General features: G+C 44.2%; 1 protein-coding gene across 1 annotated transcript in view; it reads right to left on the bottom strand.

Moving 5' to 3' along the window:
- The window catches only part of ecpas (Ecm29 proteasome adaptor and scaffold), a 167,180-nt gene that overhangs the window by 123,964 nt on the left and 15,790 nt on the right, over positions 1–27,426 (bottom strand). Inside the window, 4 exon segments of the mRNA XM_085992949.1 lie at positions 8,151–8,300; positions 16,800–16,918; positions 19,029–19,145; positions 21,382–21,512. Coding sequence (XP_085849075.1) covers positions 8,151–8,300; positions 16,800–16,918; positions 19,029–19,145; positions 21,382–21,512 — 517 coding nt within the window.

Genomic DNA, 27,426 nt, shown 5'->3' with positions numbered 1-27,426 from the left:
TATGTTGCCTCCCTGGTGCCAGGGTCAAGGATGTCACTGAACGGCTGCAGGGCATTCTGAAGGGGGAGGCCGAACAGGCAGAGGTTGTGGTTCACATTGGTACCAACGACATGGGTAGAAAGAGGGATGAGGTCCTGCAACAAGAATTTAGGGAGCTAGGTAGCAGATTAAAAAGCAGGACCTCAAAGGTTGTAATCTCTGGATTACTCCCGGTGCTACGTGCTAGTGAGTATAGGAATAGGAGGACAGAGCAGATGAATGCGTGGCTAAAGGGTTGGTGCAGGAGGGAGGGCTTTAGTTTCTTGGATCACTGGGTCTGCTTCTGGGGAAGGTGGGACCTGTACAAGTCGGACGGGTTGCACCTGAACCGGAACGGGACCAACATCCTTGCGGGGAGGTTTGCTAGTACTGTTGGGGGGGGGGGGGGGGGGGGGGGGGGGGTTTAAACTAACTTGGCAGGGGGATGGGATACAGAGTGGAGCTATAGTAGGGGGTGATGCACAGCCAAATATAGAGGAAAAAGCAAGTCAGTCTTGAAGGCAGAGCAAATATCTAACAGCACAAGGGAGTATGGCAAGGCTGGGTGGCATTTATTTTAATGCAAGGAGTCTTGCGAGTAAGGCAGATGAATTGAAGGTGTTGATGAACACATGGGAGTATGATATTGTTGCTATCACAGAGACATGGTTGAGGGAGGGGCAGACTGGCAGCTCAATATTCCAGGGTATAGAATCTTCAGGCGAGACCGGGGGGGGGGGGGGGGGGTAAAAGAGGGGGTGTCGCAATATTAATCAAGGAGTCAATTACTGCTGTAAGGAGGGATGATATCTTAGCAGGTTCCTCTAATGAGGCCATATGGGTAGAACTTAAAAACCAAAAGGAGGCAAGCACTTTGCTGGGAGTGTACTATAGGCCCCCAAACAGTCAGGGGGAGATAGAGGAACAGATATATCGGCAAATCTCAGAGAAGTGTAGAAATAATATGGTAATAATAGTAGGGGATTTCAACTTCCCCAATATTAACTGGGACAGTCAGAGTGTGAAAGGCTTAGAGGGTGCGGAATTCTTAAAGTGCATCCAGGAGAGCTTTTTGAGCCAGCATGTAGAAAGTCCTACAAGAGCGGTACTGGACCTAGTTCTAGGGAGTGTAGCCGGGCAAGTGGTAGATGTGTTAGTAGGAGAGCATTTTGGTGACAGTGACCATAATTCGGTGAGATTTAAGGTAGTCTTGGAAAAGGACAAAGATGGACCGGAAATAAAGGTTCTAAATTGAGGGAAGGCCGATTTTAATATAAGGCAGGATCTGGCCAAAATGGACTGGGATCAGCTACTTGTAGGAAAATCCACATCAGAGCAATGGGAGTCTTTCAGAAAGGAAAGAGAGTACAACACCAACATGTTCCCGTAAAGGTCAAGGGTGGGACCAACAAGCCCAGGGAACCCTGGATGTCAAGGGATATACAAGAATGGATTAGGAAAAAAAGGGAGGCTTTTGGCAGGTACAAAGGACTAAAAACAGTGGACACCCTAGAGGAGTATAGAAAGTGCAGGGGGGTACTTAAAAAAGAAATTAGGAGAGCGAAGAGGGGGCATGAAAAAACACTGGCGGGCAAAATAAAGGAAAATCCCACGGTGTTTTATAAGTATATTAAGGGAAAGAGGATAACCAGGGAAAGAGTAGGGGCCATTAGGGACCAAAGTGGCAATCTGTGTGTAGAGCCAGAAGATGCAGGTGAGGTTTTAAATGAATATTTTGCATGTGTTCATTATGGAGAAGGATGATGTAGGCATATAAATCAGGCAGGGGGATTGTAATGTACTTGAACAAATTATTGAGAGGGAGGAGGTACTAGCGGGCTTAAAAGTGGATAAATCCCCAGGCCCTGACGGGATGTATCCCAGGCTGCTGCGTGAGGCAAGGGAGGAGATTGCAGGGGCTCTGACACAAATTTTCAGAACCTCTCTGGCCACAGGGGAGGTGCCAGAGGACTGGAGAACAGCTAACGTAGTACCATTGTTCAAGAAAGGTAGTAGGGATAAACCAGGGAATGACAGGCCAGTGAGCCTAACATCAGTGGTAGGGAAATTATTGGAAAAAATTCAGAGGGACAGAATTAGTCTCCACTTGGAGAGGCAGGGATTAATCAGGGATAGTCAGCATGGCTTTGTCGGGGGGGGGGGGGGGGGAGATCATGTCTGACCAATTTGATTGAAATTTGAGGGGGTGACTAGGTGTGTGGATGAGGGTAGTGCAGTTGATGTAGCCTACATCGCCTTCAGTAAGGCTTTTGAGAAAGTCCCACATAGGAGACTGGTCAAGAAAGTAAGAGCCCATGGGATCCAGGGCAATTTGGCACATTGGATCCAAAATTGGCTTTGTGGCAGGAGGCAGAGGGTGATGGTCAAAGGTTGTTTTTGTGACTGGAAGCCTGTGTCCAGTGGTGTACCACAGGGATCGGTGCTGGATCCTTTACTGTTTGTAGTGTACATTAATGATTTAGATATGAATGTAGGAGGTATGATCAGTAAGTTCGCAGATGACATGAAAATTGGTGGAGTGGTAAATAGCGAGGAGGGAAGCCTCAGCCTCCAGGACAATATAGACGGGTTGGTCAGATGGGCAGAACAGTGGCAAATGGAATTTAACCCTGAAAAGTGTGAGGTGATGCATTTTCGGAGGACAAACAAGGCAAGGGAATACACAATGCATGGTAGGATCCTAGGAAGAACAGAGGATCAGAGGGGCCTTGGTGTGCATGTACATAGATCCCTGAAGGCAGCAGGACAAGTAGTTAAGGTGGTTAAAAAGGCATATGGGATACTTATATTCTATGCCTCGGCTAATGAAGTCAAGAGCAGGGAGGTTATGATAGAGCTGTACAAAACGCTAGTTAGGCCACAGCTGGAATACTGTGTGCCGTTCTGGTCACCACACTATAGGAGGGATGTGATTGCATTGGAGAGGGTGCAGAGGAGATTCACCAGGATGTTACCTGGGCTGGGCTGGAGCGCTTCAGCTAAGAGGAGACTGGACAGGCTGGGGTTGTTTTCCTTAGAGCAGAGAAGGCTGAGGGGGGACCTGATTGAGGTGTACAAAATTATGAGGGGCGTAGATAGAAAGGAACTTTTCCCCTCAGTAGAGGGGTCAATAACCAGTGGGCATAGTTTCAAGGTAAGGTGCAGGAGGTTTAGACAGGTTTTGAGGAAAAACTTTTTCACCCAGAGGGTGGTTGGAATCTGGAACTCACTGCCTGAAAGGGTGGTAGAGGCAGGAACCCTCACAACATTCAAGAAGCATTTAGATCAGCACTTGAAACGCCATAGCATACAAGGCTATGGACCAAGTGCTGGAAAATGGGATTAGAATAGACAGGGCTTGATGGCCGGCGCGGACACGATGGGCCTCTTTCTGTGCTGTATAACTCTTTGACTCTATAACTTGTCCTTGTAGCTACGAACCCCCATCCCCAGAACCATTCTGGTAAATCTCCTCTGCACCCTCTCAAGGGCCTTCACATCCTTCCTAAAGTGTAGTGATCAGAACTGGTGCAATACTCCAGTTGTGGCCTAACCAGCGCTTTATAAAGGTTCAGCATAACTTCTCTACTTTTGTACTCAAAACCTCATAGCCCAAGATCCCATATGCTTTGTTAACCACTCTCTCTATATGTTCTGCCACCTTCAGGGACCTATGCACATTAACCCCCCAGGTCCCTCTGTCCCTGCACACTCTTGACCTAAAGAACAGATGGTGGGTGGAGAAAGCGCAGGAGATTCAGTAGCTAGCCGACAGCCACGATGTGCGTGAATTCTTTAGTGCAGTCAAGACCATCTACGGCCCAAGCACCCAAGGCCCTACCACACTGCGGGCCAAGAACGGAGAGGTACTCATCAAGGACAGAGAGGCAGTCAGTGCCCGCTGGAAGAAGCACTTCAAAGATCTCCTTAACTGCGACTCTGTCTTCGATGCGAGTGTCCTCAACTCCATTCCACAGCATGATACCCGCCACCATCTCAGCACAACCCCAGCCCGGCATGAGGTTGAAAAGGCCATCCGACAACTGAACAACAACAAGGCCTCAGGAGCAGATGGAATCCCCGCCGAGGCACTAAAGCATGGCGGAGAAGCACTACTGGCGCGAATTCATGAACTAATTTCTCTTATCTGGAAGGAGGAGAGCATGCCAGGGGATCTCAGAGATGCCGTAATTGTGACCATCTTCAAGAAAGGTGACAAGTCCAATTGCGGTAATTACAGAGGAGTTTCCCTGCTGTCTGCCACAGGGAAAGTCATCGCAAGAATCCTCCTCAATCGCCTTCTCCCAGTGGCCGAAGAGCTCCTCCCAGAGTTGCAATGCGGATTCCGCCCAAGGGGCACAATGGACATGATCTTCACCGCACGTCAATTACAAGAGAAATGCAGGGAACAGCACCAACCACTGTACATGGCCTTCTTTGATCTCACAAAGGCCTTTGACACTGTCAACCGTGAGGGATTATGGAGTGTCCTCCTCAAATTTGACTGCCCTCAAAAGTTTGTCACCATCCTCCACCTGCTTCACGACGACATGCAAGCCATGGCCCTGACCAACGGTTCCACCACAGACCCAATTCACGTACGAACCGGGGTCAAACAAGGCTGTGTCATCGCACCAACGCTCTTCTCGATCTTCCTTGCTGCAATGCTCCATCTCACCCTCAGTAAGCTCCCCACTGGAGTGGAGCTAATTTACAGAACAAACGGGAAACTGTTCAACCTCCGTCACCTCCAGTCCAGATCCAAGGTCGTCCCATCCTCTGTCGTCGAATTACAGTATGCAGACAATGCTTGCGTCTGCGTTCACTCAGAGGTCGAACTCCAAACCATCGTAAACACCTTCACCGAAGCGTACGAGGGCATGGGCCTTACACTAAACATCCATAAGACAAAGGTCCTCTACCAACCTGCCCCCGCCACACAGTACTGCCCCCCGATTATCAAAATCCACGACAAGGCCTTGGACAACGTGGACCACTTTCCATACCTCGGGAGCCTACTGTCAACAAGGGCAGGCATCGACGACGAAGTCCAACACCGCCTTCAGTGTGCCAGTGCAGCTTTCGGTCGCCTGAGGAAGAGAGTGTTTGAAGACCAGGACCTGAAACCCGGCACTAAGCTCATGGTCTACAAAGCAGCAGTGATACCCGCCCTGCTGTATGCCTCAGAGACATGGACCATGTACAGCAGGCACCTCAAAGCACTGGAGAAGTACCACCAACGCTGCCTCCACAAGATCCTGCAAATCCATTGGCAGGATAGGCGCACCAACGTCAGTGTTCTTGCTCAGGCCAACATCCCCAGCATCGAAGCTTTGACCACGCTCAATCAGCTCCGATCGACGGGTCACATTGTTTGCATGCCCGATACGAGACTCCCAAAACAAACGCTCTACCCGGAGCTCCGGCAAGGCAAGAGAGCCCCAGGTGGGCAGAGGAAACGCTTCAAGGACACCCTCAAAGCCTCCTTGAAAAAGTGTAACATCCCCATCGACACCTGGGAATCCCTGGCCCAAGACCACACAAAGTGTAGGAGAAGCATCCGGGAAGGCGCCGAACACCTCGAGTCTCTTCGCCGGGAGCAAGCGGAAGCCAAGCACAGGCTGCGCAAGAAGCGCACGTCAACCCAAGCACCCCACCCACCCGCCCCTTCAACCACCATCTGCCCCACCTGTGACAGAGACTGTAGGTCCCGTATTGGACTCATCAGTCACCTGCAAACTCATTTTTTAATGTGGAAGCACGTCATCCTCGGCTCCGAGGGACTGCCTAAGAAGACTCAATATCTCATAGCCCAAGATCCTATATGCTTTGTTAACCACTCTCTCTATATGTCCTGCCACCTTCAGGGACCTATGTCCATTAACCCCCAGGTCCCTCTGTCCCTACACACTCTAGAAAACTGTGCCATTAAGTGTATATTGCCTTTCCCTGTTCCTTCTGTCAAAATGCATCTTCACACTTCTCTGTATTAAATTCCATCTGCCACTTGTCTGCCCATTCTGCTAGCCTTTCTATGCCCTGTTGCAGTCAATTGGTATCATCACTGTTTGTCACACCCCGAAGTTGGTGTCATCAGCAAATTTAGAAATTCTACTCTGTATTCCAATATCCAGGTCATTTATATATATATAAAAAAAAGTAGTGGCCCAGCACTGACCCTTGGGGAACACCACTGTCTACCATCCTCCAGCCTGAAAAACAGCCATTTACCACAACTCGCTGTTTTCTGTCCTTAAGCCAATTACTTATCCAAGCTGCCACTGACCCACCTATTCCATGAGCCTCGATTTTGTTAACCAGCCTTCTATGTGGTACTTTGTCAAACACCTTCCTAAAATCCATGTAGACAACATCCACTGCATTCCCTTCATCAATCCTCTGTTACTTCAACAAAAAATTCAATTAGATTAGTCAAACAGGATCTGCCTTTTACAAATCCGTGTTGGCTCTCCTTAATTAGCTTAAACCTCTCCAAGTGCCCGTTAATTTTTTCCTTGACTATTGTTTCTATAACTTTACCCACCACTGATGTTAAACTGACCGGCCTGTAGTTACTAGGATTGTCCTTACACCCTTTCTTGAACAATGGTGCCACATTTGCCACTTTCCAATCCTCAGGCACCTCCCCCGGAACTAGGGAAGATTGGAAAATTATGGCAAGCCCTTCCGCTATCTCCTCCCCCAATTCCCTTAGTAACCTGGGATGCAAGCCATCTGGACCAGGCGACTTGTCCACTCTAAGCATACCCAGCCTTTCTAGTACATCCTGTCTATCAATTGTCACCCCTCCCATTGCTTCTACCTTTTCCACTTCTACCGATATTTTGTCAACAACCACTTCCTTAGTAAACACTGATACAAAGTACTCATTGAGTATTCTAGCCTTGTCCTGCACCTCTAAGCATATATCACATTCTTTCTCTAATAGGCCCCACCACGCCTCTTACTACCCGCTTACTGTTTACATGCCGGTAGAAGATTTCTGGGTTCCCTTTAATGTTAACCGCCATTCTACTCTCATATTCTCTCTTTGCCAATTTTATTTTCATCTTCACATCCCCTCTCAACTTATTGTACTGAGTTTTTCTCTATTTACTCTATCAAAACCTCTCATCATCTTGAAAACCTCTATTAGGTCACTTCTTAACCTTCTCTGTTCCAAGGAGAACAGTCCTAACTTTTCCAACCTCTCCACATAACTGAAGTCCTTCATCCCTGGTAACATCCTGGTAAATCTCCTCTGCACCCTTTCTAAGAACTTTACATCTTTCTTGAAGTGTGGTGCCCAGAATTGTCCACAATACACCAGCTGAGGCCTAACCAGTGATAATGCAGCTGGACCTGAAGAATCTGTATCAATTCAGAAACCTTCATAGTATGTCAGCAGTGAAGATTCACACACCAGCTCTGCTTGTTGGTCTGACTGAAAAAGAATATTGCTACTTGGAAGTCAGAAGTTTAAATGCATTAAAAACAATTAATTGGTGTAGATTGTTGAAGCACAAGTCAGATTGTGGGAAATCTTATACCCATTTGCTCCAATAGTTTCCCCAAGCCTTCCTAGGGACCACTCGGGTCAATTTGGTGAGAAATTGATCCTCGTTACAGTTGTCGCTGGCTCAACACCACCCAACATTTGAAAAAAAGTCATTCTCCATCAGCAGAATTCTAACACATGTTTTACATTATTTTGTTCAACAGAATTGTGCAAGTAGAACTGGAAAATAAACAGACATCCAGTATTAACTTTGAGATTAGTACTGAGACTGCTCTATTTTCTATCTGTGAATGAACTGGCTCCTGTGGACCAGAAACACCGGCACGGACCAGTTGGGCCAAATGGCCTGTTGCTGTGCTGTAAATTCTATGTAATTGCAATGTCGATACAGTAGAATTGCTCAAATAGTTAAGAGATGCTGGATAGTGAAATACTTTGTGCTTTTGTGGAAACTAAGTGGAAAAAAGAAACTTTGTAGAGAAGAATGCTTTGTTTTCCGGCAGTATCAGCACTGTACTAATGAACAGGGACCACTTTTAATGATTTCCAGCAAGTAAACATACTTCATTTGGGTGGGGTGGGGGTGTGGCAGGGAGAACCTTTACATACATACCCATAAGGCATCAACAAAACGTCCAACATAAAGTCTAATAACTGCTGAACAATCTTTGGTTTCTCTCCCAGGTTGAAAAGAGATGTTCCTTTGTTTTTTTCTGTGGGGTATTTCACATGGTACAATGTTGGAATTAGCAACTGCATTAGGCTGGAAGACAGAACAATCACAAAAGATTTTCATCTGATTCGCAATTCTGCAAAGCGTAGCAAAAGCATTTAAACTTACACATGCATTGCAAAATCTTTTAAAACGATTTTGTAAGCCTCTTTAAAAAAATGTCAAGACCTATCCATACTGAGTATACACAATTTTATAAGAACATAAGAAATAGGAGCAGGAGGAGGCCATTCGGCCCCTCGAGCCTGCTCCACCATTCAATAAGATCATGGCTGAACTTCTACATCAACCCCACTTTCCTGCCCTGTCCCCATATCCCATGATTCCTTTAATATCCAAAAATCTATCGATCTCTGTCTTGAATGTACTCAACGACTGAGCAGCTAGCGCTCTCTGGGGTAGAGAATTCCAAAGATTTACAACCCTCAGTGAAGAAATTTCTCCTCATCTCAGTCCTAAATGGCCGACCCCTTATCCTGAGACTATGACTCCTAGTTCTAGACTCCCCAGCCAGGGGAAACATCCTCCCAGCATGATTCCTGTCAAGCCTCTTAAGAATTTTATGTTTCAATAAGATCAAAACTACTCAAAATTTAAATCTTAGAAACCTGCAAGTTGGTTGTTGTATGTTAACAGGCTATTAGGTGGGCCGCGTTGACAAGCTGATAGTGTTATGCTGATGTACATTATTATGGAGCTGTAACTACCAAAACTAAAATCGCAGGGAATCATATCCTTGGCAACATGCCTATAATTTATCGAGCAAAGATACCATGACAATTCAGCAGACTACACTGTTCTAATGGACAAATAAATGGCAGCTCAGAAGAGATACTAGTGTTGATGTTCTGAAATTTAGTAACTTTGATTCTGATAAAATTAATTTTATTAATCCACAAATGGCAAATATAAATTTAGCTTGTGATAAATTAAGTCAAACTATGTCCATAATTTTGGTATTGTGTCAGTCTGGACAAAATTATAGGCAATGCAACAACACTTCCTCTATTAACATTCTGGTCTCCAAACTGTAAAAGGGACATAGAAGCACTGGAGAAAGTGCAAAAAAGATTTACAATGATGGTACCAGATTTGAGAGATTACAGGTATCGGGAAAGATTGAACAGACTGGGGCTTTTTTCTTTAGAAAAGACAAGACTTAGAGGTGGCCTGATAGAGGTCTTTAAAATTATGAATGGGCTGAACAGGGTAGATAATGTTTCCACTTGTGGGAGAATCTAAAACTAGGGGCCATGAATACAAGATAGTTACTAATAAATCCCATAGGGAAATAAGGAGAAATTTCTTTACTCAAAGAGTGGTTAGAATGTGGAATAATAACAGAAAATGCTGGAAAAACTCAGCAGGCCAGGCAACTCAGCAGGCCAGGCAACATCCGTGAAGAGAGAAATAGAGTCAACGTTTCAGGTCGAAACCCTTCGTCAGGACTGAAAAAACACAGGAAATGAAACAGAATGTAGAACCTGTTACCACAGGAAGTGGCTGAAGCAATTAGCTCGAATCCTAACGCTTTCAAAAGGAAACTAGACGAGTACATGAGAGAAAAAGGAATAGAAAGATATACTGATAGGCTGAGATGAGGTAGATAGAATGGGAGGAAACTCGTGGGAAGTATAAACACCAGCACAGACTGGTTGCATGGTCAGTTTCTATACTGTATATTCTATGCAATTCTATGTCATCAAAGAGTGCTGTGAGTTTGGGTAAGTGTGAGAGTTCTTTAATTGTTATTTCTCTTTAAATCATTCTTGATAAGATTACTTAAGCAGTTTAAGTAAAGGGGAAAAAGTTAAATATTTGGGATTTTGTTGGTTTAAGAAGAGTAAAACAAGGTTACACTGCAGTAGGAGTAAATTGGCACAGCAGGCAGTGGAAACCAGTTTTCTAACCAATCAGCAGGGGTGACTCATTTGGCTGTAAACAAACAAACAGTATAAAAAGACCAGTCCTAGTGCGAGTCATCAAAGAGTGCTGTGAGTTTGGGTAAGTGAGAGTTCGGGTAAGTGGGGTGTTAGGTGCTCTTTTCAAACTTTAACTCTGTGGGTTGTAGTTAATAAGGCCTTTCTGGTGCAGATTGACTGTTGGTAAACCGTTTAACTGGTGTAACTAGAGGGATTGATTTAATTTAAATCCAATTAATTAAAGGGGATACTAGCATCTAAAATCGGGCAGAGGGTGTCCATAACTAACAATAAAAAATTTAATTAATTACATAGAATGGAGCAGGTGATGTGTTACTGTTGCGAGATGTGGGAGCCGGTGAACCCCATTGAGGCTCACGGTGATTACGTCTGTGACAAGTGCCTGCTGCTACAGGAACTCCAGCTCCGTGTTGATGAGCTGGAGTCTGAGCTTCAGACACTGTGACACATCAGGGAGGGGGAGAAGTACCTGGACTCTGTGTATCAGGAGGTGGTCACACCTATGAAGTTAAGTAATTCAGATGTAGCCCATGGTCAGGGACAGGACGGTGTGACTACGAGTGAGGCAGGTACGGGGATCCAAGAGGTAGAGCTGGAGGAGCCGCAGCCCTTGCTCTTGACCAACAGGTTCGAGGTTCTTACTCCCTGTGGGGACAGGAGCAGGGACTGCAGGGAGGATGAGCAACCTGGCCACAGCACCGTGGAACAGGGGGCCATTCAAGAGGGGGGAGTAAATAGAAATGTTGTAGTGGTAGGGGATAGTATTATTAGGGGGATAGATAGAGTTCTCTGCAGCCGAGAGCGAGAGTCCCGAAGGTTGTGTTGCCTACCCGGTGCCAGGGTTAAGGACATCTCCTCTGGGCTGGAAAGAAACTTGCAGTGGGAGGGGGTGGATCCAGTTGCCGTGGTCCATGTTGGTACAAATGACGTAGATAGGACTAGGAAGCCGGTTCTGTTAAAGGAGTATGAGCAGCTAGGGGTCAAATTAAAAAACAGAACCTCAAGGGTAATAATCTCTGGATTATTACCTGAGCCACGAGTGAATTTGGCTAGGACAAATAAAATTAGAGAGTTAAATGCGTGGCTCAAAGACTGGTGTGGGAGAAATGGGTTTTGCTTCCTGGGACACTGGCACCAGTACTGGGGCAGGAGGGAGCTGTTCCGTTGGGACGGACTTCACTTGGCCAGTGCTGGGACTAGAGTCCTGGTGGATCATATAACTAGGGCTGTAGAGAGGGCTTTAAACTAACTAGTGGGGGGGAGGTTCCTAGAGAGCAAATAATAAAAATGACAACAGAGGTCATAGACTTAGGTAGCAGTGGGGAAATTAAAAACCAGAACGTGTCAGGAAGGGGCAGAAGGTATGGAGTAAAAGGTAAAGTAATAAAAAGGGCAAAAGCAGGAACTAAGTGTCACAAAACATATTTGAAACTTCTCTATCTGAATGCACGTAGCATTCGTAACAAAATAGACGAGTTAATGGCACAAATAACTACATATGGGTATGATCTTGTGGCCATTACAGAAACATGGCTGCAGGGTGACAATGCCTGGGAATTAAACATACCAGGTTATTTAACGATCAGGAAGGACAGGCAGGAAGGAAGGGGAGGTGGGGTGGCTATGTTAATAAAGGAAGGAATCACTGTAATAGAGAAATGATATTGGGTCAAAAGATCAGGATAATGAAACAGTTTGGGTGGAGGTAAGGAATAATAAGGGGAAAAAAACACTAGTGGGCGTAGTCTATAGGCCTCCGAACAGTTGCAACTCTGTTGGACGGAGTATCAATCAGGAAATAGTTGAGGCTTGTAATAAGGGAACATCTATAATTATGGGGGATTTTAACTATCATATTAATTGGACAAATCAAATTGGGCAGGGCTGCCTTGAGGATGAGTACATTGACTGTATTAGGGATGGGTTTCTTGAGCAGTATGTAACTGAACCGACCAGGGGGCAAGCAACCTTCGATCTGGTCCTGTGTAACGAGACAGGATTAATTAAAAATGTCCTAGTAAAGGATCCCCTTGGAATGAGTGACCATAACATGGTTGAATTCCATATTGAATTAGAGGATGAGAAGGTTGGATCTCAAACAAGCGTGCTGAGCTTGAATAAAGGAGACTATGAAGGTATGAGAGCGGAATTGAGTAGAGTGGATTGGGAAAATAGATTAAAGGGTAAGACGATACATGATCAGTGGTGGACATTTAAGGAGTTATTTTACAACTTCCAAAAAATATATATTCCACTGAGAAGAAAAGGGTGTAAAAGAAAAGACAGCCATCCGTGGCTAAGTAAAGAAATTAAGGATAGTATTCGACTAAAAACAAGGGCATATAAGGTAGCCAAATCTAGTGGGAGGATAGAGGATTGGGAAAACTTTAAAAGACAGCAAAAAATAACAAAAAGATTGATTATGAAAGTAAATTAGCAAAAAATATAAAAACAGATAGTAAGAGTTTTTATAGTTATATAAAAAGAAAAAGGGTGGCTAAAGTAAATGTTGGTCCCTTAGAGGATGAGACCGGGAAATTAATGGTGCGAAATATGGAGATGGCAAAAACACTGAATGAATATTTTGGGGGAGAAATTGGGTGAGTAGCGCCACCTGTTAGCGCCTAAAGAGGCAGTAAGTGGCTGTAGCGCCACTGGCTGCGTCTCCGGCGATATTCAGTAGGGGCGCTAATGGTGGCGTTAGGCATTTGCGCTGCGCCGCCACCGATGACATCATCGGTGTGCGCAGCGCCCCATTCGCGATATTTGGTAGCGAACGCCGCAGTTGCGCCGCTTGCTACCCGCGCCCGGTTCACGGGGCCTTACTGTGCCGGCAGCGGCGCAAGTTAAGGTGGAGGTGCGGGGCGGCCGCCTGCCAGCACCTCCGTCCCCGGCCTCCTAACCCCCCCCCCCCGCGGCATTGCCAGCTGTTTCCCCGAGAGCCCGGCACTTCTCCTTGGTGCCGGGCTCATTTGCCGGCACTCGCGATCGGGGCTCGCGCTGTTGCAGGCACCTCCCCCTTAACAGTGGGAGGAAGGCCTGCAGTACCGCAGCGTGCCGTGCCACAGCGTGCGGCGATAATCAGTTTCAGCGCCCTAAGAGGGACACGGAGCGCCTCGAGCCTCACCCCGTGTCCCTCGAGGGGCAATGAAACTGAATATCTGGCAATCGGTATCACTCCGATCGCTGCGCTAAATCCTGCGCTCCGCCGACTTTTGCGCCACTTTGGCGCCCGAACCCAATTTCTAGGCCTTTGTATCTGTCTTTACAGTAGAGGACACTAAGAATATCCCAACACTGGACAAACAGGGGGCTATAGGGGGGGGAGGAGCTAAACACGATCAAAATCACTAAGGAAGTGGTACTCGGTAAAATAATGGGACTCAAGGCGGATAAATCACCTGGACCTGATGGCTTACATCCTAGGGTCTTGAGGGAAGTGGCGGTAGGGATTGTGGATGCATTGGTAATAATTTTCCAAAACTCCCTGGACTCAGCAAAGGTCCCGGCAGACTGGAAAACTGCTAATGTAACACCCTTATTTAAAAAGGGCAGTAGACAGAAGGCTGGAAACTATAGACCGGTTAGCCTAACATCTGTGGTAGGTAAAATTTTGGAGTCCATTATTAAGGAGACAGTAACAGGATATTTGGATAATCATAATTTAACAGGACAAAGTCAGCATGGTTTTATGAAGGGGAAGTCATGTTTGACAAATTTGCTGGAGTTCTTTGAGGAAGTAACATATAGGGTGGATAAAGGGGAACCAGTGGACGTTGTGTATTTAGACTTCCAAAAGGCATTTGACAAGGTGCCACACAGAAGATTATTGCTTAAGATAAAAAATCACGGGATTGGGGGTAATATTCTGGCATGGATAGAGGATTGGCTATCTAACAGAAGGCAGAGAGTTGGGATAAATGGTTCATTCTCAGACTGGCAATCAGTAACTAGTGGTGTTCCGCAGGGGTCAGTGCTGGGTCCCCAACTCTTTACAATCTATATTAACGATTTGGAGGAGGGGACCGAGTGTAACATATCAAAGTTTGCAGATGATACTAAGATGGGAGGGGAAGTAGTGAGTGAGGAGGACATAAAAAACCTGCAAGGGGACATAGACAGGCTAAGTAAGTGGGCAGAGATTTGGCAGATGGAATACAATACTGGAAAGTGTGAGGTTATGCACTTTGGCAGGAAAAATCGTAGAGCAAGTTATTATCTTAATGGCAAGAAACTGGAAAGTACTGAAGTACAAAGGGATCTGGGGGTCCTGGTGCACGAAACTCAAAAGGTTAGTATGCAGGTGCAGCAAGTGATTAAGAAGGCCAATGGAATGTTGGCTTTCATTGCTAGGGGGATAGAATATAAAAATAGGGAGGTATTGCTTCAGTTGTACAAGGTATTGGTGAGACCGCACCTGGAATACTGCATACAGTTTTGGTGTCCATACTTAAAAGACATACTTGCTCTCGAGTCAGTACAAAGAAGGTTCACTCGGTTAATCCCGGGGATGAGGGGATGGACATATGAGGAGAGGTTGAGTAGATTGGGACTCTACTCATTGGAGTTCAGAAGAATGAGAGGCGATCTTATTGAAACATATAAGATTGTGAAGGGGTTGGATCGGGTGGATGCGGGGAGAATGTTCCCGATGATGGGTGAAACTAGAACTAGGGGGCATAGTCTTAGAATAAGGGGCTGCTCTTTCAAAACTGAGATGAGGAGGAACTACTTCACTCAGAGGGTGGTAGGTCCATGGAATATGCTGCCCCAAAAAGCTGTAGAAGCTACATCATTACATAAATTTAAAACAGAAATAGACAGTTTCCTAGAAGTAAAGGGAATTAAGGGTTACGGGGAGCGGGCAGGAATTTGGACATGAGTCTAGGTTCGGATCAGACATGGCCCTGTGGGTAGCGGAGCGGGCCCAGGGGCCGTGTAGCCTGATCCTGCTCCTATTTCGTGTGTCTAATTCTGTTAGATTCAGGAGATGGTTCTGGGATAGTAGATTGGCGGTTAGGATCAGATCAGCCATGATCTTATTGAATGGCGGAGCAGGCTCGAGGGGCCTATTGGCCTACTCCTGCTCCTATTTCTTATGTTATGTTCTTATGTAATTCTAGAGTACACCACATACTATCTCCACCTCATGAAATCTGCAGGAAGACCAAACTTGGAATTATTAAATACTGTATTTTTGCATTTAATCTTGTACAACATATTTATCAGCTGAAGCTGTAGTTTTGTGAACAATCAACAACATTTTAAAAGAACATGTAAATGGAGAAAGAAGCTATAGACAGTAAATTAAAATCAGGAAAGAAAGTATTGTCCATTGCATATTTCATCAATATTCATTAGAAAGGAAGAAAGAAAAAGCTGCATTTATATAGTGCCCTATTGTGTACTCGAAGTCCCAAAGCACTTTACATCTGGTGAATTACTTATGAAGTGTAGATATGGTTATGCAGGCAAATATATCAACCAATTTTGTGCACAGCGATGCCTCACAAACAGAAAATGGGAATGAATGTTTCTTTTGTGGTGTTGGTTGAGGGGGGATTTTGGCTGGGACACCAGAACTCCATGTTATTCTTTGAATAACGCAATAAGATCTTATATCTCTACCTGGGCAGGAAGATGAGAACTTCATTAAACATATAATCAGAGTGACAGCACCTCTGACCATGCATCATTCTCTCAGTACTGCACTGACGTGAACGCCAAGGTTATGTGCTCCAGTTACAATGAGGCAAAAATGCTATTAACTAAACCAAGCTGATACTTAGCTGGCCTTTTTCAACATGCCTTATTAGCGTAAAAAAAAACATTCGGTGATATATGGCCTTTGATGTACAAGACATTCCAAGCTGTTGTATGGGTTGGGGGAGGGGGGGTGGTGGAATGTTAGGAAATGCGAAAGCTCGGGTGAAAAGATGGATTTTGAAAAGGTTTTTTAGCACACTGCGAGACAAATGGAGAAGAATTAATTCTTTTATATAATTCTATGCAGTTTTCACGATCCTAAAAAAATTATGCATTTCCTCACAACTATTTGCTCATTAACTTAATAAAGCCCGAAGCTTTGTCAGAAATCTACAGTACACTAAAGGAATTGGATTTTCAAACAATTTAAGATAAAAGGAGATCTTATCTAAGACCTGATGCAAATACCATGAGTAATGAGGGCATTCGACCTTCTCCTTCATTATCTTCTCACTTCCCCTCTCACAAAATCTGGTATGAATAAGAAATATACAAAGACAAAACTACAGACACGCCTTCTTGCCCTCTAGATTCATAAAAGGACTTAAAGGTATTGCAAATTGGTTACTTTATGTACATGGTCAATCAGTACCCTTATCCAGCAGGAAACATTCCTAGGCAATGTTTTCTTATGCTTTTAATTGATTTCATATATTTTGTATCATTTTAAGGAATTCTGGTAAAACAATTTGTCTTTTTAAAAGCTACTGAATTGACACCTTTTGATGCAGACATCAAAACTTTGCTAATAAGAATTTTCTCTGACAGTCAGGGTTCCATCAGTATTGATATACTGTACAACGCTGGGATAATACTCTACCTGTCTTGCTGTGGCTGAGGCTTGCTTTCCATTGCAGTAACTAAGGAAGGTGCCAATTCACATTGTTTCTCCACAGATAAACGGGGATACCCCATCTTGATGTATATTATAGTAAAATTCTGCGATTTAAAAAAATTACACAGTTCGTTACAGAGGTGCATTTGATAAGGTGTGTAATACTACTTTGATAAATTCCTCTCTGTTGGCAAGATCCAGAGGTTCCCCAAACTTCTTTTTAATGAATAAGCATCATAGTTGCTTCACTGATATCAGGATCCACACTGCCAGATATGAATGAGTAGAGCAGAGCGCGTGTTCTTTTCCAGATCAAGTCCAAGTAATCTCACTTTCAAAAAAAATCCATTAATGTCTGGAAACTGAACATTTTTCTCTTTCAGGCTTACAATGTCAGCATCAAGTATTCCCAAGTCAGGTATACCACAGGCATTAATCCCAACCTCAAAAGAACATTCCTGGGTCAATGTTAATCATCCAATTCCCCCCACCACCCCTTTCTGATTTTTTGCCCCATCTCTGCAAAATGTGTTGACTTTTCTCTGGGCATAGTCCCAACTAGCACCAGTAGCCCAAGTGGCTATTTTTGCATTTGTGAGCCAACAAAGTGAGCGTTGGCAGGCTATTTGACTGCAGAAGGCATGCCAGCCAAGCCCAATCCTATTCTCCCTCAACATCTACAAAAGCAACACTTTCCATCAGGGGCCATTGGCCAGAGATCAGGGGTGCGCAGATTGGCCGGTTTCTCCCTCTCTAGTCCAGATGAGCAGAGGCTAACTGTAACGCACCAACTGCTGCCCCATCCGAGACCAGCTAAATAATGACTGACCAGGGATAAAATTTGGCAGTGCCTTTGCCAAGTAGGCCATTGGGAAGCTCATTATGGTCAACTTTAGACTGTTAATTGTTGTTCTGGCCAGTAGTGGGAATCTTTTTTACAACAGTTTAACTGGATTCATACTATCATCCCAAAGGAGGAAAAAAATCACTGTATTGTTCTCTCCTTTCCTTAATTGTTTGAGGTGTTAATCATAATGACTTTAATTAGTCAGATTGACTTCATCTCTGTTTAAATCACCAAGTGTTGTACTAATATTTTTCAAACAGTTTACCTCACACCATCTACAAGTTATCCTAAATGTTGGTTACATAGTTTAGATTGTGTTAAAAGTAAAACACCACAGCAATAAATGTAAAATGTGCAATGCATTCATCACCACGGAGGATGTTATGACATCATTCATCCAAAGCCTACAAACTCATTACTGCCCAATTGGAAGAACGTAATCCAGTCTTCACCGGAATAGTTCACTGTAAAATCTTTCTTCAAAGGAACTCGATGACAATTCCTCTGAAGAATCATCACTGGATACAGAATCTAATTCAGGTACACAATGGTTTTATTAACTGATCCCTCGACATATGCTGTTGAGAGCACAGATTCCTATGTAATAGCAACCTATTCACACATTTTAGCTCTTTCTGTATCCTGGAATTAAGATATGATGGCCTTCAGGTTTCCAGCAACTTTTAAGTGCCATAATTAGCAGCTGAATAACCTTGAATCAGGCTCCTAGATACCTAGCATCTGATCTCATTTTCTCATTCGCACAACCAAGCACAACTTCCCCTTCCGCACTTTCCTTCTCAGATACCCTCGGTCACTCTTCCATCGCCCCAACCTCCATCTGCCCTTCTCCAATGCAACTGTAGCAGGTGCAATACCTATCCATTTACCTCTGCCCATACTACTGTTTAGGGCTCCAAACATTCCTGTGCGGGATGATAATTTACATGCATTTCCTCTAATCTAGTACACTGTGTTCACTACTCTAGGTGCAGTCTGCTCCTCACTGGGTAGAAAGCTGCTCCAGGGCACTGCACTCAGTTCTGGGTACCACACCTCAAGAAGGATATATTGGCCTTGATGAGGACAGATTACATAGACTGTTGGTTCGCCACTGACACCACAATATAGCTCTGAAATAAAGTCACTGCTCCCTCTTTATTTATGTCCTCAATTTAGTTCAAAACAAATTATGTTCCATGTGCAACATTATGCGAGATGCATGAGATTAAACCACTGCATATTCACAGAACATGAACCCACTCCCCACCCGATACATTGTCCAGGTCATTTTATTGCTTTATGTTGTTGGAAACAATAAATCTAAAAATAAAAAGCTACGAAAGATAAATCAGGTAGGTATGTACCGTGACAAAGGAAACAGCTGCAGGATCCTGATATTGAACCAGTAGAGTTTCCACTGGTAACTGGATTCTAGGTCGACTCTTAATGCGCTTGTTGAGATGAACCAGCAGTTCCATGACCTGAATTTGAACACAGGAGAACAATTACTTCGCTGTATACAAGGGTAACACTATAAAATCATAATTTTGCTAGCAATCCCATCATCTGTTGGCCTGAGGGGAGACTAGGTATTGCTACTATCTCAAACACCTACCAACTGACCAATAATTTTCAAGACAATACCATGGTCGTTAGTTTGTGCACCTACTGAATCTAAAACTGCACATCAGTAACAGGATTCAAATGCAAGTAATCAATGGTGGTCAAATGCATAATAGCTGCGTGAATCAAGCTACAAAGCCAATCGGTAGTACGGTAGTTATGTTACTCGGCTAGCATTCCAGAGATTGTGAATTCAAATTCCACCATGTCAGTTTGAGAATCGTAAATTCAGTTAAAAAAAAATCCGGAAATAATAAGTTGGCATCAGTAGAAAAAGTGACCATGAAGCTGTCGGTTTGTCAAAAAAAAACAACTGGTCCACTAATGTCCTTTAGGGAAGGAAACCAGCCATTTTTTTTTACCCGATCTGGCAAATACGTGACTTCAGTCCCACACCAACGTGGTTGATCTGAACTGTCCTCTGAACTGACCTAGCAAACCACTCAGTGGTATCAAAAAATGCTACAAAGAAAAACCCCTTCACCACACGGACTGCAGTAGGTCAAGAAGAAATCCCACCTCCACCTTCCCAGGGCAACTAGGAGTGGGCAATAAATGCCGGCCCTGCCAGCGACGCCCACATCCTAAGAATGTTTTTTTTTTTTTTTTTTAAAAAGACCCAATGCTGTACTTTTCCTTTTGTTTAAGGCAAGTAAATTAATTTGTTCTGAGGAACACTGAAAACATGCCTGGGTACAAGCAAATCGGAAAATTAACATCTCTATAATGGTAATGTGGCTCCTTTCCGGAGAGTAACGCTAAATGTCATTTGTAACCAATCAGTATTTCATTAATTAGGTATTGTAGACAGTTTTTCTTCTCTAAATTAAATGAATGATAGTTGTAGAAAACATTTCCCCCCAAAATCTGCTGTATTTGTCTTTGCCAAATTTTCAGTATGCCTCAAATGTTTTACTGAATTAAAAACTTTCATCTTTAATGAATCTGAGACCATCTACATTACCAAAAATGCCTTGCAGTCTTGGTTATTTGGCAAATGCATAAATTAACACTATCAGCATTCATTTTGCAGTTACATCCCTCACCTTTGAACCCATCTAATGGATCATCTCCACCTCAGACCCCTTCTAAGCAGTCAACGTGTCTGATTTGGAATTGCCGTTTCTGTGACATGTATCAGAATGCCCAGACCAACCACTTGCGTGGGTCTTCAAACCCTATATCCTAACCACCACCAGAACTGCTCATTTCCACAGCTGCAACGGTGCACTAGCCTCCTCCTCCGTGCCCTCGTCACCCCCAGGGGTCGGCTTCATGAATACTCTCTCTGCTGGCCTGTTGCATCCCATTACTCATTTAAAACTTCACTTTCGGCATTCTAGCCCACACTCCTGTCCTGGTCAACCTCCATTAGTTCCTCATGGCTTCAAATTTACAAACCATGTCCTCATCTGCAAGTCTCTCCACAGCCTGATCCCCTGCCCCCATCTCTGCAACCTCCTCCAGCTCTACGCACCAGCACCCGCCTGCCACTCTTCTGACTCTGGCCTCCTCTCCGCAACACATTCTGTTATAGAGCCTTCAGCTGAACTGGCCCCACACTATGGAACACTCTCCCTAATCCCTTCTGCATTTTACCCCGCTCCCATCCTTGAAAAGCCTCAAAACCTATCTGACTACGTCTCCGGTCACCTCCCTAATTTTTATCCCGTCACTGCTGCGTGTCCGGTTTCACCTCCAAGAAGCATTTTGGGAAGTATTTATGTTAAAGCTGCTATATAAATGCAAGAAGTTATTTTTGATGAAAACGCTGTGTCTTTAAAGCAGCGGAGAAAACAGCTTTGGACTGACACAATCATCATTAGTAAATGTGCATAAAATTGTAAAATCAAGCCCATTTTCTGTATTAACCGTTACAATCAATGTGCCCTTTAAGTTGCACATTTGCGCAGCGCTCTAGGGATCCCGCTTTTCAATGCAAAAACCGCACATGAGCGGTATTTCGAATGGCCCACGCAGCGCCAAAAGAAATTACAGGGAATATTGGTTACAATACTCAGACGTGTTAACAACTTTTAGTCTAAAAAGCTTGATCATAACTTATAGCAAAAGAAGAGTGCAATGTAAACCTACTTTTTTACGCACTCCTTCCTGAACACTGGACAGCTTCAGCAGAACAGGAGGAAGAAACTTGGAGATAATACTTTGCAGCTGCTCATCTGTTTCAGCAAGGCCAAGGCGCATAAAAACTCGTTCAAGTTGATCTAAAACGTATAAAACAAAATTCAGTGCTTTGCACAAAACAAACCCTAAATACTTAATTAATTAAGTGTACTGCACATTACGAGTTTCGTATTAAAATTGTTTTTCTTTTTGAATGGATGTTTGTATCCCTTGCAGCTCACTGGAATGTTTTCCCATACCATTTAATTGCATAGGATATACAAAGTTAAACTGCCAAGTAAAAAATGAACATATACATAGAACACTCACACTCGCCCATCTCTGGAGCTCTATTACGCTTGCCTTTTTCTGGAAAGAAGACTATCCCCCATAGCCAAATTTGGGATATGGAAAATTGTAATGAACATTGTGAAAGACTGCAGAGGAAATAGATAGGCCAGTATGATGGGCTAATAGCTGGCAGATGCAGCTAAATGTAGAAAAACATGCAGTAATATATTTGGAGGTAAGAATAGGGAAAGGAAATGTAGCTTAAACAGTAAGATTTTAAATGGAATAGAGAAGCAGAGGGGCCTTGATGTGCAAATACACAGGTTATTAAAAACATAAGAACATAAGAAATAGGAGCAGGAGTTTGGCCCCTCGAGCCTGCTCTGCCATTCAATATGATCATGGCTGATCTTCTACCTCAACTCCACTTTCCTGCACTATCCCCATATCCCTTGATTCCCTTAATATCCAAAAATCTATCGATCTCAGTCTTGAATATACTCAACAACTGAGCATCCACAGCCCTCTGGGGTAGAGAATTCCAAAGATTCACCACCCTGAGTGAAGAAATTTCTCATCTCAGTCCTAAATGGCTGACCCCTTATTCTGAGACTGTGACCCCTGGTTCTAGACTCGCCAGCCAGGGGAAACATCCTCTCTGCATCGACCCTGTCAAGCCCTGTAAGAATTTTGTATGTTTCAATGAGATTACCTCTCATTCTTCTAAACTCTAGAGAATATAGGCCTAGTCGACTCAATCTCTCCTCATAGGACAATCCCCCATCCCAGGAACCAGTCTGGTGAACCTTCATTGCACTCCCTCTATGGCAAGTATATCCTTCCTTAGGTAAGGAGACCAAAACTATACACAATACTCCAGGTGTGGTCTCACCAGGGCCCGATATAATTGCAGTAAGACGTCTTTACTCTTACACTCAAATCCTCTTGTAATAAAGGCCAACATACCATTTGCTTTCCCAATTGTTTGTTGTATCTGCATGTTAACTTTCAGTGATTCGTGTACAAGGACACCCACGACCCTATGAACACCAACATTTCCCAATCTCTCACCATTTAAAAAATACTCTGCTTTTTTATTTTTCCTACCAATGTGGATAACTTCACATTTTTCCACATTATATTCCATTTGCTATGTTCTTGCCCACTCACTTAGCTTGTCTATATTCCCTTGAAGCCTCTTTGCAGCCTCCTCACAATTTATATTCCAACCCAGCTTTGTAGCAGTGGCAGTACAAGTTGATAAAGCAAACAGTTTTGTACCTAGAGACATAGAATACAAAATCAAGATAATATTGAACCCATACAAGACTTTTGATAGCCTGCAGTTGGAGCATTGCTTAAGAGTTTTGGGCGGTCCCTCGTAGGAAAATTGAATTGGTGAAATTGAAAAGGTGTAGCATAGATTTATTAGAATATTACCAGATATGAAGGGTTACAGTTATGAAGTGAAAATTGAGAAGTATGGGCTTTTTTCACTAGAATTGATAATTCTAGTGGGTGACCTGATAGAGGTCTTCAAGATTATGAAGGGGTATAAGGTAAATAGCAATAGATTTTTTCATTTTTCATCTAGATCACGAGAGCATGAATTTAAGGTTTTAAAAAGTTAACCACAATAAAGAATTAAAGGAGGTTAGAATAAAAATTCCTTAGAGTGGTTAGAATGTGGAACTCTTTGCCACAAACCATTGTTGAATGAATGGCCAGAAACTATTTTAAAAGGAAATAGATACCTGCTTGAAAAAGAGGAACATTAAAGGGAAGGTTTTCTCCAATTAAATATTGGGAAGACCGAAGCCATTGTTTTTGTTCCCCACCACAAACTCCGTTCCCGAGCCACTGACTCCATCCCGCTCCCTAACATCTGTCTGCAGCTGAACCACACTGTTCGCAACCTTGGTGTCATATTTGACCCTGAAGTGAGCTTCCAACCACATATCTGCAGCATAACAAAGACCACTTACTTTCACCTCCGTAACATCGCCCGTCTCCGCCCTTGCCTCAGCTCATCCGCTGCTGAAACCCTCATCCATGCCTTTGTTACCTCTAGACTTGACTATTCCAACTCACTCCTGGCTGGCCTCCCACATTCTACCTTATGTAAACTTGAGGTCATCCAAAACTTGGCTGCCCGTGTCCCAACTCGCACCAAGTCCCGCTCACCCATCACTCCTGTGCTCGCTGACCTCCATTGGCTCCCATTGCTTTTACCAGGCGTAAGATTTCTAAGTGATTTCAGCGGGCGGAGGTTCTGTAGAAAGTGCAACACTCCACCCGCAGAGGCCCTTCTCCAGGGCAGGCGTCCGATCTGTCAAGAGGATTCTTGACAGATCGGAAATGCCAGTTTTCAGCGCATGCACTTCGCATGCTTGAAACCGGCATTTCCGATGTCCCTACGGGCGGAAAATACGTGTCATTATATGTATTTACGGATCTCCCACGCTAAGTCAGATGGTGCATAGTTTGATTACATTTAGTGCACAATGCATTATCACAGATCACAGAATCTACAGTGCAGATAGAGGCCATTTCGGCCCATCGAGCCTGCACCGACACATATCCCACCCTATCCCTGTAACCCCACGTATTTAATCCCCTAACACTAAGGGTCAATTTATCATAGCCAAATCAACCTAACCTGCACATCTGTGACTAAGATAGAGCTGGTCCCATTAAGACTTTAATACCTAATTTTTTTTTTTAAACTAAACAGGTTCAAATGTCAACTGGAGGTTAATTGTTGTTTGGTCAGGGAACTTTGCAGATTGGAAAGTGCCGGTCAGAATTAACCAGTAATAAAGCTTTGTGCCATCTGTGCATGCTGTACATATTTTTAAAATGTTACCATTGGATCTTGTGCAGTATTGATCACATTAAGACTATTGATGCAAGTCTATTGATATAAGCGTCATGTTATACCACATAATACAAAATATATTATTCTGTTATTAAAGGTTCTTGGAAAATAGCGTTTTCCTTATTCACTGCTGGTAGAGAAATAAATTTGCTCCCCACATACAAGACAGTTCAGTTACATAAATAAATCTGTGCAAGTGCCATGCGGGGGAGGAGGGTGAAGAGAACAGCTGTTTACCTAGGATATCAATTGGGCAGACTGTCTGAGCTCTTTGGTTTTAATAGTTGGGGGGGCGCGGGGGCAGCAAGAAATATAAAACTTAAGAAAAATTAAACTAATTTTGTATCTTTCATTCTTTACCAAATCTCTGTGCAACTGCACTTAAGTCTTGCTTAAAGATGTTTAATTTCAGGACTTTTGCACGAAACCTCCTTTCAAACTTAAACAATCTTTCCAGAACTTGATTTATATAAACAATAGTTAAAAAATAAGAATTTGCATTTATAAAGTAGCTTATCATGTTCTCAGAATGTCCCAAAGCAATTCACAAACCTATTAATTTTGAGTGCAGTTACTGTCAGGCAAAGTGGCAGTCAGTTTGTCCACAGCAAAGACCCACAAACAGCAAATGTAATAAAATGACCAACTGTTCGGTTTTGGTGGCATTGGTTAAGAGAGATGGCTGTCCTTGAGAACGGGGGGGGGGGGGGGGGAAAAAGAGAGATGGGACGGGGTCTGCAGTGTCACCAGTTCCATGTAGATCAGATTGGCTGCTAAGGTTTTGTCGATAGCATTGTAAGTAGAACTTTCAACTGCACTAAAAGGTTTTTGAGAGTATTTGGGTTTGTACCTCTGTAGAGAGCCCAAAAAATCCACAATGCTGTAGTGGCCAATTGAAGGGAAGGTTCCCAGTACAGGAAACTGTGCGCTATCTGGCACCGACGGGACCGAGCTGTTGCCGATCTATCAAAACTGCCGGACAAACCAGCGCTAATTCTGAAGGATACGGAGGTTTTCATCTCCGTATCTGACAACAAACACTGTTGCTTAGCAGCAGCTTCTAAACAGTCGGCCCGTACCTTGGAAGCGTCTCTGTAGCTTAGCAACAGCTTCAGAGAGACTTTCCAGAGCCTGACTGTTGAAAAAAAAGCCACGAGAAGCAAAAAAACCTAACAAAACAGCTCCTGATTTCTGCCGGTGGATCGAGGTTTCCGGACATACAACCTCCGGATAAACCAAAGTTTCCTGTACAATGTCTGAGCTACCTCAATTTCAACTAGAATTTGGGACGTCCACTAATGTGAGAAGCCTGCCTAGTGAATATTACTAAAGGATATCCTCATGTGGACTATTCCTTATTCAAACTACTATCTTCCTTACAAGTTCTACCTTTGTGGGACAGGTTGGATGGGCCAGAGGGTTTTTTCCTGTTCGTCATTGTTCACATGTTTGTAAGTCAACTACTTCCACTCCCTAACCGGGGAACAGGATACTTAGCCTGGAATGATTACTGGGTGTACTAGAAGCTGGCAGACTATTGAGTCAGTTATCAGGGGTGCATACAGGGCTTCAAGGAGGGGACAGAAGTCCAAATGAAGCTGGTCTAACTTAACCATCACAAATGCTTTATAACCAGTGTCCTCCAAATAACCCTTTCAGGAGTCTGATGGGAGGGGTACAATAATGCCCAAAGGTCAATCAAGATGACTATTGGGAAATCCTGAGGATCAACTCCCAAGTAGTCCCTGCAGAGCATACAGACTCCAGACTATCATAGCAATAAGTATGAACATGCAAGATGGGTCGATTAGGGGCTTAATTATTGTTTCCTCTTGACCGAGACTGTAACCGATCTCTGAGTGAGTTAAGTGAGGGTCCCACTGGTCCACTGAAAACAGCGGCGGCAACAGAAACAATGCCGCAGGAAAATCAACGCTGGAACACTAAAGACCCCGCTAAGAAAGCCCTATTCAGCCTGTGCCTCAAAAACAACCTGACAACTCCCAGTGATGCAGAAACAGTGTCCACAGCGCCTGGTCTGCACTCAAGGCCTCCATAATCAGCACCTGTGAAGAGACGCTCGGTCACTCGACCAGGAAACACCAAGACTGGTTCGACAAGAACGACCAGCAGATCCAGGAGCTAATAAGCCGCAAGCACAAGGCATTCCTGATCTGGAAACAGCAACACAACTCGAGAGCAAGAAAGCAGCTCTACAGACGCCTGAAGGCCGAGGTCCAACAAAAAACTCGTGACCTAAAGAACAGGTGGTGGGTGGAGAAAGCGCAGGAGATCCAGCAGCTAGCCGACAACCACGATGTGCGCGAATTCTTTAGCGCAGTCAAGCCCGCCTATGGCCCAAGCACCCAAGGTCCTACCCCACAGCAGGCCAAGAACGGAGAGGTACTCATCAAGGACAGGGAGGCAGTTAGTGCCCGCTGGAAGGAGCACTTCGAAGATCTCCTTAACCAAGACTCTGTCTTCAACGCGCGTGTCCTCAACTCCATCCCGCAGCATGCTACCCGCCACCATCTCAGCACAACCCCAGCCTGGCATGAGGTTGAAAAGGCCATCCAACAACTGAAGAACAACAAGGCCTCAAGAGCAGATGGAATCCCTGCCGAGGCGCTAAAGCATGGCGGAGAAGCACTACTGGCGCGAATTCATGAACTCATTTCTCTTATCTGGAAGGAGGAGTGCATGCCAGGGGATCTCAGAGATGCTGTAATTGTGACCATCTTCAAGAAAGGTGACAAGTCCGATTGCGGTAATTAGAGGAGTTTCCCTGCTGTCTGCCACAGGGAAAGTCATTGCAAAAATCCTCCTCAATCACCTTCTCCCAGTGG

This window comes from Somniosus microcephalus, chromosome 1, assembly GCF_052327205.1.
Source record: "Somniosus microcephalus isolate GS21.2 chromosome 1, FLI_Smic_1.0, whole genome shotgun sequence".
Taxonomy (NCBI): domain Eukaryota; kingdom Metazoa; phylum Chordata; class Chondrichthyes; order Squaliformes; family Somniosidae; genus Somniosus; species Somniosus microcephalus.
Note: the sequence above shows the minus strand (reverse complement) of the source record. Positions and strands in the feature narration are given on the sequence as shown.